The sequence below is a fragment of the Ochotona princeps genome, chromosome 26, assembly GCF_030435755.1.
Source record: "Ochotona princeps isolate mOchPri1 chromosome 26, mOchPri1.hap1, whole genome shotgun sequence".
NCBI lineage: Eukaryota > Metazoa > Chordata > Mammalia > Lagomorpha > Ochotonidae > Ochotona > Ochotona princeps.
The window spans coordinates 29,105,516-29,121,019 of NC_080857.1; the positions used below are offsets into that span (position 1 = coordinate 29,105,516).

At 47.1% G+C, this 15,504-nt stretch overlaps 1 protein-coding gene across 2 annotated transcripts in view; it reads right to left on the reverse strand.

The window, feature by feature from the left end:
- The window catches only part of MNAT1 (MNAT1 component of CDK activating kinase), a 147,273-nt gene extending 141,690 nt beyond the window's left edge, over positions 1–5,583 (reverse strand). The window contains exon 1 of one of the 2 annotated variants that reach the window (XM_058655611.1): positions 5,439–5,583. In XM_058655611.1, coding sequence (XP_058511594.1) covers positions 5,439–5,557 — 119 coding nt within the window. In that variant the 5' untranslated portion in view covers positions 5,558–5,583. The other variant, XM_058655612.1, reaches the window with a different exon arrangement.
- Positions 5,584–15,504: the final 9,921 nt, after the last annotated feature.

Below are 15,504 nucleotides of genomic sequence, written 5' to 3' on the forward strand. Positions count from 1 at the left end.
TGTTTGCATCACATTAAAAACGGTTTTATTTAGCAGGTGATCAAAATGTAGTTGAATAACTCCTAACTGAAACTTACACAAAATGAAACAAACGGACTTGCCAGGAGGGCTAAACAACCATACATCTGTTCTCAGACTTTCATTAAAAGGCACAAGTGCAAAACAGAACTTCCTTCCATGCCTTAATGCTAATTTTGCAAAATGTTCATCAGTTTGACACGTATCCACCAGAATGATATGCTTCTCAAAAAGCCCTTTTTCTAAATCAGGAAAACAGCTACACAGAAGGCTGGAGGATTTCAGGGTTTTGTTTTTTCAACAAACAGTACCTTTTTAGTAAACAGCACAAAGCCTACTTCCACACCTTAATTTCGGAGTATTTTACAGCTCTAAACCTGATAAATCCACTCCCTTACTCCATTTCAATTAAGGGAAAGGAAAAAAAATAAGAAAGAAAAACTTTATGTCCATAGAATGAAAGAAAGTGAAGAGGGGACCAGCAGGGTGGCTGGTAAGCTCATCTGCCTGCGGCACTGGTACCCCCGGGGGCACTGGTTGTAGTCCCAACTACTCCATGTTTGATCGAGCTCCCTGATGATGACCTTGAAAAGCAGTAGAGCATGACTCCAGTCCCTGAGTCACCTCACACACACGGGAGATCCAGAACAATCTGCTGGCTTCCAGCTCTGGCCCCTGCGGCCATTTGGGAAATGAACCAGCAGGTGGAAGCTCACTGGCACTCATTCGCTCTCTCCCTCTCTCTCTCACTCTCTCTCTCTGTCTCTTCTCTCCATATTTCTTGCCATTGCAAACAATTAAGAAAAAAAAAAGGTAAAGGGAAAACAAATGAGGAGTGGGCACATGGCAATTACTGCCCGAAGCCTTTCCCCTCCCTCAAATTAAAAAAAAAAAAAATATATATATATATATATATATAAATATATACAGAAAATAGAAAAAAAAAGTTATACTCAATGAGGAAACTATTGTTTTATTTCTATTTATATTTGTAGCCCAAAAGGAAACAAAGCTGCTATTGTTTTGGGTTCTTACATAACAAAATATCCTACATTTTAACAAAAAAGCTGGAATATCTGATAGCTTTCTATTACCTGTATGAATCTCGAAACACAAAATTTTATAATGTAGGAAGAGACCATTGAGGGTGTTATCCTAGCAATACCGCACACTATTTCACAGTTAAAAAAAAATCAGTAAGTGGAATATATTCTAAAATAGCAATAAAAATATGAAAAATAAGTAAATTAGTCAGTCACCTAGTTTCAGGTCTTGCGTACTGCGTGTAACCCTACATGCTATACCTTCATACTAGTGTCCCTGCAGCCTGCAGATGTGATTCTTTTTTTTTTTTTAAAGATTTATTTTATTTTTATTACAAAGTCAGATATACTGAGAGGAGGAGAGATAGAGAGGAAGTGGAGCTGCCGGGATTAGAACCAGCGGCCATAAGGGATCAAGGCGAGGACCTTAGCCACTAGGCCACGGTGCCAAGCCCCTGAAGATGTGATTCTAAAACTGCTACTCTGCTCATCACGCTGCAGCTGCAACAACTACATCACCAGACAACAAACAGTTTAGCTTCACAAGTGCAAGTGTGGCCTGCCTTTGACCAAAAGACCATTATACAACACATGTCTATCTGGAGCCAGGAACCAGGAGCTTCTTCCAGGTTTCCCACACAAGTGCAGGGTCGCAAGGCTTTGGGCCATCTTTGACTGCTTTCCCAGACCACAAGCAAGGAGCCAGATGGGAAATGGAGCATCACGGACATGAACCAGCATCTACATGGGATCCTGGTATATGCAAGGAGAGGATTTTAGCCACTAGGTTAACGCACTGGGTCCCAAAAAACAAATCTTAAGGGAAAAAAAGAGGATTCCCAGGGGTTAGTGTTGTACTAGGTTAGTGTGATGTCAGCATCCCAAGTGAACATGGGTTTTACTTCCAGCTGTTCCACTTTCAATCCAGCTCCCCAACAATGCGCTTGGGACAGTCCAAGTGCCTGAGCCCCAGTGATCCATATGGAAGACTCAAGGGAGTTCTAGGCTCCTGCCTTCCACCTAGCTCAGCCATCTAGGAAGTGAACCAGTGATCTCTCTCTCTCCCCACCTTTGTCTGCCACTGTAACTGCCTTTCAAATTAAAAATCACTGAGAAAGAGAGTATGAGGAGCGCGCCAGCTGCAGGTCACTGCCTAGCTTGCCTTGTTACACTGCTGAGAGAAGAGCAACCAATAGCTGGTGGGCATTCTGGGCATGCTTAATGCCGAATCTGTGTTAACTATACCAGTGTGCCAGCATAGTTGCTTATTCTTTTTTCTTTTTTCTCTTTTTTGTTTTTAAAGGTAAGTGGGACAGGGCAGGCCAGGGCATTGCATCCTAGCCCCCAGGTGGGGAGGCAGGATGCTGCAGACTGCCTGGAGAATGGGGTCAGGGGACGTACTGGAGTGGGAGCAGCAAGAGTATGTTTGATAGGGAAGGAATGATTTCCACAGGCTGGGTCAGTGCACTTGCAGGTAGGTAAGGGAGCTGAGATGGACACATTTAGAGGGAAGAAACCAGAGGACATGTCAGGGTCAGGCCAGAGTCCACGTGGGAGACCTGCACTGGGCTAAACAGCATCACCTGCCACCCACTGGCATTCACAAAAGCTGGGGCTGCGGTGGTGTGCCTGGCTGGCCAAGGCCACAGTCCCCGCACGCCTGTGAGTGTCAGAGCAGGGGGCATGCTATGTCAGGCTGCTTCACATCACTCACCAGAACGCTAGGGAACCAGATCTGGGGACAGATTTTTTTTCCAATATTTATTATTTTTATTAGAAAGGTAGATCAAATTTACAGAGGAGAGACAAAGCAAAAGATCTTCCATCCTCTGATTCACTCCCCAAGCGGCTGCCATAGCCAGAACTGACCTCATTCCATAGCCAGGAGCAGGGAATTTTTCAGGGACTCCCACACGGGTGCGGGGTCCCAAGATTCTGGATTTTTCTACTGCTTTCCCTGCCTATAAGCAGGGAGCTACTTGGGAAGTGGAGCAGCTGGGACACAAACCGGCACCCAAATGGGATCCTGGTGCTTGCTAGATAAAGATTTAGCCATTGAGCCATCACACTGGGCCCTGGGAGCAAATTATGTAAGAAAATTGTGGGCTTGCCTCTGTGGGACTGCAACACCCACCAGTTTACACAGAGAGCTGGGGTGGTGACGGGTCAATCAAGGCTGGACCACAGAACTCATCCGACAGGAATTTACCTGGCACTCCCAGGAGCTGGGACTGGGAGAAGGCCAGCTGGGGTGAGGTCACAGCACGCGTGAGCGCATGCAAGGGTCAGGACTGAGGGCAGATCATGCCAAGCAAGGCTGCTGCCCCCATCCAGGGTCTGGAACTGGGGGAACTCCCCTACTAGTCCACAGCTCGTTCTGGGAGCACAGGAACCAGGAACCTGGAACTCCACCTAAGTATCCCACACAGATGCCAAGAGCCCAAGTATTGTGACCATTCTCCACTGTTTTTCCAAGGCACTTTGGGAGGAAGTTGATTTGGAGACAGAGCAGCCTTTAACTCCCTGTACTACTAAGGGCACCAGCCCCCAAAGGAGTATTTTTACAGTATTCAGCTTTTTTTTTTCCTCTTTCCTGTCCCTTTATGTTCTCCCATAAAGAATATTTCTAATTGATCTTTCCACAATCCTACAACTTCCATATTTTATGAAGCACTACTGCTACACCCGTATCATGCAGGAGAAAAGACTTTAGAACAGCCCAATGATCCCTGCCGTATGGTATTCAGGTCATCCTGTGTAAATATCCCTCCATGTGGAACAGGATTGGTCGCCATGATAAATAAGGCACAGTAGAAGTGATGGTCCCCTGTTGCTTGTCATCAGCCTTGATGGCGTTCATTCTCTTGCTTCCCTCACTTCCAGGCTCCCCACACACACTGCCTCTTTCATAAAAAGGATACAACAAAAGCAACTCCCACTTAATATTTTATAATTACCTAACAAAATTTTCTTATGGAAAATTCATCATCTTCCCCATGAGCTACTTTCTGCTTGGCCAAACAGAACATCCACAATTAGTAGGGTTTCTTTCTCTCTTTTTTTTTTTTTTTTTTTCAGATAAACTCCATTTAGCATCCTCCCAAAACAAGCCAACTCCTTTCCTAACAATTACAACTACAGCTCATCAAAGAATTTACACTAACCCTAAGAGCTTGTCTAAAACACTCCAGATGATTCGCTCTTTTAATCTCTAAGAAACCTCTGAGAAACTAAAAGAAAATACCGTGCGCTCAGCATCCTATGACTCCTTTCCTCCCAAAGTACTTTAAAGAATCACCTTTGGGCCCGGCGGCGTGGCCTAACAGCTAAACTCCTCGCCTTCAATGCCCCGGGATCCCATATGGGCACCGGTTCTAATCCTGGCAGCTCCACTTTCCCTGCTTGTGGCCTGGGAAGGCAGTCGAGGACGGCCCAATGCATTGGGACCCTGCACCCGCGTGGGAGACCTGGAGGAAGCTCCTGGCTCCTGGCTCCTGATCGGCACAGCACCGGCCATTGCGCTCACTTGAGGAGTGAATTATCGGACGGAAGATCCTCCTCTGTCTCTCCTCCTCTCTGTATATCTGACTTTGTAATAAGAAAAAAAAAAGCTGTCTTTCCAACAAAATTAAAAAATAATTTTTTTTAAATCACCTTTACGCAACCATACTTGAACATAACACTCCAGCAGGAAACACTTTGATCACCCAAGCCCCCTCCTTCCACCTTCACCCCAAAACGAGCCTTCTAGAGCCAGGTTTCCTGGGTCCAGACCCTCGCGACGTCTGAGTCACCTGCCTTGCTCAACAGGAATGATACCGGGCGGCAAGTCGCTGCTGCGGGGAACGAAGGGAGACCCCGAGGACACTCCACACACCCAGCCATTACCGCCCCCCAAGCAGGTGCCTGCAAGTGTTGCAAGCCTGGCCGAACTCGGGCAGGACAAGTGGGCATACACGATGGATTCACGCAAAACCGAGCAGCACCACACACTCCCAGGAATCGCACGTCTGGGAATGAAATGCAGCACTCCCGGTGCGCCCCGCTGGGGGCCAGCGCCCCGACATCCTGGCCGGACCCCGGCAGCCCAAGCAGGGCCACAGCGGCCCGGGGCGAGCAGCCGAGGCCCCCCGAAAGCACGGCGCATCCACCGGCCAGGCTGAGGACGCCTCCCGCCCCGCGCGGCTCCCCCGGCGACTTACAGCGTGTGGCCGCACACATTCACCATCAGCTTCAACGAGGGGTTCCGGTACTTGGTGGTCTTACAGCGGGGGCAGCCCTGGTCCTCCATGCTGCCTCCTCTCCGGACACCGGCCTCACACACGGAAGCTTCTCCCCGCCCGGCTCAGCCCAGACGCCACACCGGCTCCTACCAACCGGCACTTGGCAGGGGCGGTCCCTTCGCGAAACAGCGCCGGCCGGAGCTGAGGCACCGCCACACAAACGTTCCGCCAGGGGCTCTGGCTTAGCCTTCCGGAAGGCAGCCCCTTCCTCATCACGCAGCAACCCGTAGCTGCGGTTGTTGAAGCTACCACGTCACAGTTAAGAAAACGAATTCCACCGCCTGCCTAGCTACGGTGCCCGTATCCCAGTATACATCGGCGATCCTTCAGGTTATTTCCTTTTGGAAAACTTGACAGCCTGTGCTTTATCACGCCTTCATAGTTCCATAGTCTTATATGACTATATAAGCTCAGGAAAACAGTGTACATTCGCAGATAGGGAATTGGGCAGAGATCTCCAGAAAGGTCTTGGCGCCAACATTATAAATTCTCACTAGATGTCTTAACACTTCTATAAATCTATGGGCCCTGCAGACAGACAGCCACTTGCTGGGGGATTGTCAAGCCTGCTTAACCGTATCACGTGACTCCAACTAGCTCTCCTAGCCCCATCACAGACAACACCACTTCCCCAAAAACTGAAGGGGGAAACAGCCTCCGCGTACGCACAACTTTATTTAAGCAACGCCAAGATCTGAGCCTGTGTCTCCATGGCGGTTGTCAGCCACATTCACTGCACTTACCAGGAAAGCAGACTGAGCCTGTGCGTTTCCAATCACACCCATGCAATCATAAACTACCACTACAACTGACTCATCGTGTTCATCTCCGAAATAAAAATTTATTCAGACTTAGTGAAAGGGTAAGTGAAGAATTCACCCGATTTCCCCTAAACCTCAATTGTATCCACCCTGATCAACCATGTCATCATTTTTAAAAATATAAAATGTATTTTTTAAAGAATAAAAAAAAGAATGGGCAAGTGGACATCACATAGCATGGTAATGTGGCTTTCTGAATGCCCAGCATTTTCTCGTTATCACCTTCATCTGATCCGAATTCCAGCCGAAGGGAGCATGCACACAGGTTTTTCGAATTAACCCACACAATGAATGCCAGCTGTATACACTCCTTGTAATTTTGACTCTTCCTAGCACTCCTGCTCTTTTCAATAAAAACATAAAAAGAAACATTCCAACTCCTACCTCTCGAAATGGTGAATCCAGTAGTCAACCCATTGTCTGGAAATGGGCTTGGGATGCTTGCGGGTTACAGAGGGGGGAATCTGACACACACCTGCATACCACATCCAGAAACCCGCAAGCCAAGGCAGGCCACTGCAGCACGGGGTTTGATACTAACATCCGGGCATCAGGAACTCACCTGACACATAAGCCACACCCTATCTTTGAGCACAGTATTTTTCACTGAGAGGAATTAATATGCTTATTAACATAGGCAACATCAAACGCTGTTCTAACCTGAAGGTGCATTATGTTGCTATTATACTGCAAAAGACCACATCCAAAGCAGTTATAGGATTCAGAATGAAGCTCTCCAAGAAGGAAGGCAAGCTTAGGATCTTCACATTTTAACACAACAGGAGATCTGTAGTGCAAGCATGAAATGGCCCATTTCAGCCCCTGCTATGTCATGAAGTCACTGAATTCGTTGGCATTGTTCACTACCAACAGGAAAGTTCCCATCTTGTCTTGAGTGAGGAGATTTGAACCACCTTGTAAAGTGAATTGCTTTTCCTTTTTTCAAGTCCAGGCAAAGAAAGCACCAAAGATCCTGAGAGGAAACTGCTACAAGCTTGAGAAAATACTGCAAACTTGGCAGCGAGAGCTGATGTGACACTCTATCATGTAGGCTTGGTTTCTGCAGCTACAGGCGGTAGAAAAGAGTGCTTACAGATCTGACCTCTGGCCCCCACAGAGCTGGGCTCTGGTGTTAGTTTCACTACTTGCTAGTTACATCACCTTGAGCATCAGTCTGCCCAGTTGCTGTAAGTTGAGGATAATACAAGCTTACTGGATACAGCAAGTTAAAACACAGCCCGGAACAACCATTCTCCAGATCTGAGTGAGTGCCCGCTGATATCCAACCTCCTCTGCTTCTAATGCAGCACCTTGCTAACGCACCCAGGAAGGCAGAGGATGGTGGCCCAAGTACTCGGGTCCTTCCAATTGATACGGAGGATTCAAATGGAGTTCCTGGCTCCTGGCTCCTGGCCCAGCCCTGGCTGTTGTGGCCATTTGAGCAGTGAACTCGCAGACCAAAGATCTCAATCGCTACATCTCTTGCACACTCTTTCTGTCCTCTCACTCTGCAACCACCCCTCCCCATGCATGTCAATGAATCTATCTTTCAAATAAATAATTCTTAAGATTTATGTTTGTTGGAAACAGATTTACAGAGCGAAGGAGAGACAGAGAGAAAGATGTTCCATCTGCTGGTTCATTCCACGAGGGGCCACAGCGGCCGGGGCTGAGCAGATTTGAAGCCAGCAGCTAGGAACTTCTTCTGAGTCTCCCATATGGGTGCAGGGTCCCAAGGCTTTAGGCCGTCCTCAACTGCTTTCCCAGGGCATAGGCAGGGAGCTAGATGGGAAGCGGGGCTGCCAGGATATGAACCAGCACCCAGATGCAATCCAGCACTTACAAGATGAAGATTTAGCCACTGAGCCATTGTGCCAGGCCCAAAAGTATTTTTCTTAAAGATTTATTTATTTTTATTGGAAAGGCAGATATACAGGGAGGAGGGGGGAGACAAAGAAAAAAATCTTCCATCAGCTGGTTCACTCCCCAAACGAAGGCAACAGCCAGAGCAGAGCCGATCCGAAGCCTGGAGCCAGGAGCCTCTTCCAGGTCTCCCACACAGATTCAAAATCCAAGGTTTTATGCCATCCCCGACTGCTTTCCCAGGCCACAAGCAGGAAGCAGGAAGGGAAGTGAGGCAGCTGGGATTAGAACCGGCGCCCATATGGGATCCCGGCACATGCAAAGTGAGGACTTTAGCCACTACACCACCGCATGGAGCCCAAAAGTATTTTTTTTTTAATGTAAGCATATTTCACAATGTTCACAAAGTGGTGGTCATTTGGTATAGAGGTTAAAGTACAGCTTGGGATACCACATCCTACATCAGAATGCCTTAGTGCCTTAGTTTAAGTCCTGGCTCTGAATCTGATGACAGCTTCTACTAACATCCTCTGGGAGGCTGCTGGTGATGGCGCGTACCTGGGTCCTTGTCAACCACAGCAGAGACCTTGGCTGAGCTCTCGGTTCCTGGATTCTTCATTCTGGCCCAGCCCTGGTTGTCACAGAAATTTGGAAAGTGAGCAGGTAGATGCAAGATATGCTTTTGGTCTCTCTCTTCTTGCTGGACTCAGAACCCTGGCCAAGAAAAGACAGAAGAAACAACGAGTCAATCAACCACCTCAGCTATCTGTTGGCAGCGAAATACTGGGCAAATGAGGCCTCTGTGATGGACTGTGTCAGTCAGTGGATTCCTCAACGACCTCACCAAGCTGGGAGTGGTGAAAATGGCAGCGATTCATAACTGATGAACTATTAAATCCACTTGAGCAAGTATCTCAGAGCATGCCCCACATCCGGGACTTGGGGTGGGTGGGAAACTGGGTGGGGCTTCTCCCTCAATATCCCCCTTTACCTCAGATACATGAAGGAAACAATATGGATATAATACTCTTACCCACCTCCCTATAGCCCCTGAACCTTTTTACCGTAATTAATTATACAAAGATTGTCAACAATATAATAAAATAATAATAAAAAAGCTGAAACACGTTCATGGAAAATGGAATTAAAATGTTTATTTTGCTGCAAAGCATTTTAAACTCTATGAACAGTTTCTTTTTTTTTTAACAGTTTCTTTATAATCTTGCTTTCTCATGAATTTTGTGAAGACCGATTATGCACGGATTTCAAACATTTTTGATACCAAAATCAACTTGTCTTTTTTAAAAAATACATTTCTTTATTTTTATTGGAAAGACGGATATACAGGGAGGAGAAGAGACAGAGAGGAAGATCTTCCATCCGATGATTCGCTTCCAAGCGGCCACAATGGTTGGAACTGAGCCAATCTGAAGCCAGGAGCCAGGAGCTTCTTCCAGGTCTCCCACATGGGTGCAGGGTCCCAAATCTTTGGACCATCCTCAGCTGCTTTCCCAGGCCACAAGCAGGGAGCTGGATGGGAAGTGGGGCCGCAGGAATTAGAACTGGCAACCATATGGGATCCTGGCACGTTCAAGGTGAGGACTTTAATCACTACGCTATCGCACCGGGCCCAACTTTTGTTTTAATTCCATTTTTATGAACTTGCTGAAGTACCCTTTCACTTCATGATTAAATGAGATATCTCATATAAAATGCTAAGACCTTAGTGACTGTCGACCATTATTAGTTGTATTACTCTCTAATTTTAAGCAGTAGTATTATGACAAACATAATGGAATTAATCTGACCTTTTCCAAGGTTTCTTTACTTTTCATCTGTTTAAAAGGCAAGGTGAGGGGCCGGGCGCTATGGCCTAGCAGCTAAACTCCTTGCCTTGAATGTGCCAGGATCCTACACGGGCACCAGTTCTAATCCTGGAGGCCCCACTTCCCATCCAGCTCCCTGCTTGTTGCCTGGGAAAGCAGCTGAGGACCACCCAAAGCCTTGGGACCCTACACGCACGTGGGAGACCCGGAAGAAGCTCCTGGCTCCTGGCTTCAGATCCACTCAGCTCCAGCGATTGCAGCTACTTGGGAAGTGAACCAGCAGATGGAAGATCTTCCTTTCTGTCTCTCCTCCTCTCTATATATCTAACTTTCCCATAAAAATAAATTAGTTTTTTTAAAAAGGCAGGGCAGAGATCTTCCAGCTGCTGGTTCACTCTGCACAAGGTGCGCTAGTCAGGTTGGAAGGGAAGTGGAGCCGGAACTCTACCTGCATCTCCCATGGAGGTGGCAGAAGCCCAAGCACTAGAGGCACATCCGCTGCTCCCCAGATGTATCAGCAAAAGCAGGATTTTATTCCAGGTGCTTGGATATGGGATGCTGGCAACCCAAGCAGTGGTTTAATCCACTGCACTGCACTTTTTTTTTTTTTATTTTCAAGAAAGTAAGTTAGAGATTGTGTTCTAGGCTTGATTTCAGCCTGGCCCAGCACTAGCTAGAGTGCTAGAGTAAAGCACTGGATGAAAGCTCTCTTATTGTCCTTCTGTCTCTCTGTCAAATAAATTTTAAAATTTTGTTTTAATCAGAAGAAAAAGTAAATCAGCGAGACCAGTGCTTCACCCAAATGTACTCTTCCCTTGCCTCAGCTTCCCTCCTGCTTACGCAGCATGTGGAAGGCTGTAAGGATGCAGTTCCTTCTCATGACGTATTCCAGGCCCCCACGATGATGCCCAGCGCTTAACGGAAGCTCTTACCCAGAATGCAGTAACATAGACTGACGGGACAGCTTTGAGAAGTAAAGACTTGACAGCACAAGGCTTCACTGGGGAGAAGACAGCCACATCACGAAAGGTCCCACAACTCTGAAGGCAGCACAACCCAACTGCACATCCACCGAATGCTCTGGAGCACTCCCATTGGCCAGCAGCAGGCTCCGCCTCCTCGGGGCTGTGTTGTCCAGTGCAGGCCTCCTCTCCGTCTCAGGGTGTGGATCCGGTGGGCTTTCCTGACCTCCAGAGGACGTGTGTTACTTTGTCTCTGCACTGGGGATAGCATGTCAGGTGGCTGACAGTCTCCTCTCTACCCACCTAGGTGGTTTGCTGCTGGGCTCGCTGATCTCAACACGGACCTTCAGGTACAAACTCGTATGGGACCTATCAGGGCTCTTAGAACACACCAAAGTAGCAATAAGGGAAGAGCAACAGAAGCTCTTTGGGGAACCTAGGAAATGTGAGCTGCAAGCTGCCACAAGCCCTGGTTCCAACTTTCTCTGCAAAATGGCTTGGAAAACTAACCAGATAAGAAAAGGCAAAAGCGAGACCAATAGGCAGGCCTTCCAGCTCAGCTAGCTGTACTCCGCCCTTCCCATTGTTTGGGACCATGATCCCATAACTGTCTTTGTGCCTATGTTTTTGGACAAAGTGTGTTTTTTTTCACTCCTGGAGAAATTCATGTCACCTGACTCAGGAGTGGAGCCTGGCACCCATTCTGCCAGCATGTCGTCCCTCTACTGTCACCCATGGGGCCCACTACAGCCTTCTCTGCTCAAGGTCCTACACCGGTAGGTAATGTGGTCACTGAGACATTTCCTTCAATGTGCCCCATCATGTGATGCCTTTGAAGCTATCTTCTACCTCTCCGTTATATACTAAACCCTCACACCAGATACAGTGGATAAGGAGGTATTTCAAAAATATGGCTCCTACATAAACATCACCAAAAATAAAATTATACACACACACACACACACACTAGCTTTATGGCTCTATTCCTCCATCCCTAGTGAGAACTACTCTCACCCTCAATATTCTCATCCTTAAACATCCAGGATAAACTCCACTTCCTGTCGCCTTTCTCCTTTTCAAGAGTCTCTTTCCTAAACACTCTCCTTTCCTGTATTGTATCCACTGCAAAATCTCCCAAAAAGTATAGGCTATTTTTTAATCTACGCATGCATTTCAAAGGTTTTAGGCACCAAAAGAAAGTTATCTTTTGGCCCGGCACGGTAACCTAAAGGCAAAAGTTCTCACTTTGCATGTGCCAGGATCCCACACGGGCACCGGTTCTAATCTCAGATGCTCCACTTCCCTTCCAGCTCACTGCCTGTGGCTTGGGAAAGCAGCCAAGGACAGCCTAGAGCCTTGGGACCATGCACCTGCGTGGGAGACCTGGAAGAAGCTCCTGGTTCCTGGTTTCAGATTGGCTCAGCTCCAGCGTTTGTGGACACTTGGGGAGTGAACCAATGGATGGAAGATTTTTCTATCTCTCCTTCTCTCTGTAAATCTGACTTTCCAAGAAAAATAAATCTTTGAAAAAAGAAGTTATTTCTATTCCATTCTTTCCACAAATTTTTGTAAAAGATTCATTTATTTTCATTTGAAATACAAATTTACAGAGAGGAGAGACAGAGATTGTCCATCCATTGGTTTACTCCCCAAATGGCTATATAGCAAGAGTGAGGCTGATCCAAAGCCAGGAGTCTGGACTCCTGCCAGCTCTCCCACATGGGTGCAGGGGTCCAAAAAGTCAGCCATCCTTTGCTGCTTTCCCAGGTACATTAGCCAAGAGCTAGATGGGAAGCAGAACAGCTGAGATTCAAAAGTATTCTTATATGGGATGCTGATGTAGCAGGTGGAAACTTCACCACCTGCTTAACTTTATGCAGGCATAAAGTTTAACTTTATGCCACAGTTCCAGCCCCCATAAACGTTCCTTCTTTTTTTTTTTTTTTTTAATTGGAAAGTCAGATATACAGAGAAGAGGAGAGACAGAGAGGAAGATCTTCCATCCGATGATTCACTCCTCAAGTAGCCGCAACGGTAAGAGCTGCGATGAATCAAAGCCAGGAGCCAGGAACCTCTTGCGAATCTTCCAGGTGAGTGCAAGGTCCCAAGGCTTTGGGCTGTCCTTGACTGCTTTCCCAGGCCACAGGAAGAGGGCTGGAATGGAAGTGGAACTGCCAGGATTAGAAGTGGCGCCCATATGGGACCCCGGCACACAAGGCGAGGATTTTAGCCGCTAGACTACCATGCTGTTCCCTCTGTGCCCCAGAAGCTGAGTCCTGTGTCTTCCACTGGCTTTTAAACTCCTCATGTCAGAGTTTCCAATACACAAATGCTCCTCAATTAATAGCAGAGTTCCATCCAGATCAATCCATATCCACTACATCTCGTCAGGCATCACTCACTATCCAGCAGCGGCGGAAAGTGACCTGAGCAACTGACTTTCCTAGTAGTTCAAATGCCTTCTGAAGAGACTGCTCCCCGAGTCAAACTCATACGATTTCCTGCCATTTCCCAGACAGCTAGTCATCCTGAAAAAGGAAATCTCCATTAAATACACTCAGGTAGAGTGCACTCTGTGCTAAACTGGTTTTTTTTTTTTTTTTTAATACATCACAATGTTAGATGATCTGCGCATACTCTTATCTGTATCTTTAGGCTGGAGGAAGACACAGCAGCGAGCAGCTGTCTTCCGGTGCTCCGTCCCAGCCTCAACTGCCTTCCCCCAAAGCAACCTGCTTTAGATTGCCTATCAGCACAACAGTCACTATACTCCTGTTTGATAACGTCGGGGCTCCGAGGCACAGTCCAGTCACCCTCTAGCTGTTCCACTCCACCTCAGAGCCCCCTTTGAAATGCTGAAGGAATGAGTGTGGACCCTCATCCTCCTGAAGGAACCCAGAGCCTGGTGTCAAGTTTCAACTTCGGGTCCTACAGGAATTGCCTCTTGCAGCTACGGAAGGCCAGTGCAACTACAGGCTAGACGAGGTCACCAAAGCCTACTTACTGCTCCTTGTGTACAATCTGTTGAATTTGGTTCTGGAATAACAGATATACAAGAGATGTGCAGATAAGCTCAACATGTGGCTTTCTAAGTTCATTACCTGCTGGATAATAACTTTGAAGTGGACGCCTATGACCTGTCCTTGGATAATCCCACAATATCACCAAAGGAGTCTTTATTATGTAAATACAACTGAAAAGTCTCCTATTTTTCACTATTATGAGGATGGTAACAAACATTTCCCCAAGATTAATTATGCACCAGGTGCTTTTTGGCACATCTTATCTCTTCTAATCCTCAGGACAGCCCCGTGTGCTTTTTATAGTCAAGTAGCTAATAAATGGCAGGGCTAGGGATTAAACTTCTGGCTAGCTAGTGAATGCTCCAAGCCCACATCCTTTCCACTAAGCCACACCAGCTCCTGTCTACTTTGCCCCAATAAATATGCTTTAAAAATTCAAGGAACTCAATGGAATATGGTATGTAGAAAGCATGCATGCATGCATGAAAAAACTAGTGAAAAACAAAGAAAGCCCAAGGCTAATAGTCATGTGCCATTATAATGTAAGGTGTTTATATTTAGGGACAACTAGGTGGACAGTAAATGGAAAAGCTTTCTACTGTTTCTATTACTATTTTTTTTTAGTAAGTCCAAAAAAATTTGCAAAAGTAATGGATTTTCTTTTTTAATTTGGGGAAGTTTTGACTCTCCGATAATGTCCTCTAGTTTAATGCCTACTTAGAAGTTTCCAATGTAGTAGAAGTTTGTGATCTCTTCCACGATGTGTGAATCTTAAATCTGCCAGAGATGTCATTTCTTGCTTCATCACAAAAAGTTCAGTCCTCCAGCAGACGACAGATTGGCTGACCAGCAGTAAGACCCAGCCTGGCAGCAACACAGAAATCCTCACTGGGTGGATCATGACGGCAGGTGACCGACGCAGCTGCTTTATGCTGTGCTGAAGTAGGCAGTTTCCGGCCGTTGGAAAGCAGAAGCGGTACAAGGCCACCCCGAAGGAAAGGCTAGCATTCTGCCGTGGAAATGCTGGATTCTGAGAAAGCGCAGCAGCAGGCTGAGCCAAGGGACCCCCAGTGACCAGAAGGGCAGAGACACCCAAACTTTGCCGGAAAAGACATAGCTGCAAATGGCAGCTGACTCCGCCCCCAGCCCCACTGCAGCCTCAAATCACCAGGCGCCCTTCCATCCTTCTGTACTGTGGAAGAGGCTCTTGATGCCACCAGGTCCTCTCCCGAGACTGGGGCTTCCACCAGGGACACCATCTTCACAGAACTATTCCTACACGACTCGCACAAACATCCAGACAGAATTCCCACACAGCTCCTGTACAGCTTGGACCTAGTCCATACCACTCCAGGCTAGACTCATGGTTTTCCATTCTAGACGCTCAGTTGCCTCAAGCTGGGCTCAGTCCAGCTGCCATCCCTCCAGGTGACTCAGACGGAAGGACATTTTTTGTTTTCAAGGCTTCCTTATCGGTTGGGCTATTCTCACAGCCTTCTTTAAGATGTTCAAGCTTCCTCCCTCGGCACGGTAATTTACTGTAAACGCTCGCCTTTGAGAACGTGGGTTCCCCAGTGCCCTTCTATCCGTGCCCCCTTTGGAATACAGAAATCTTTCGTAAAGGCTTCCGAAAAGGATTAGCTGCGGAGAGAACCAGGGCGCATC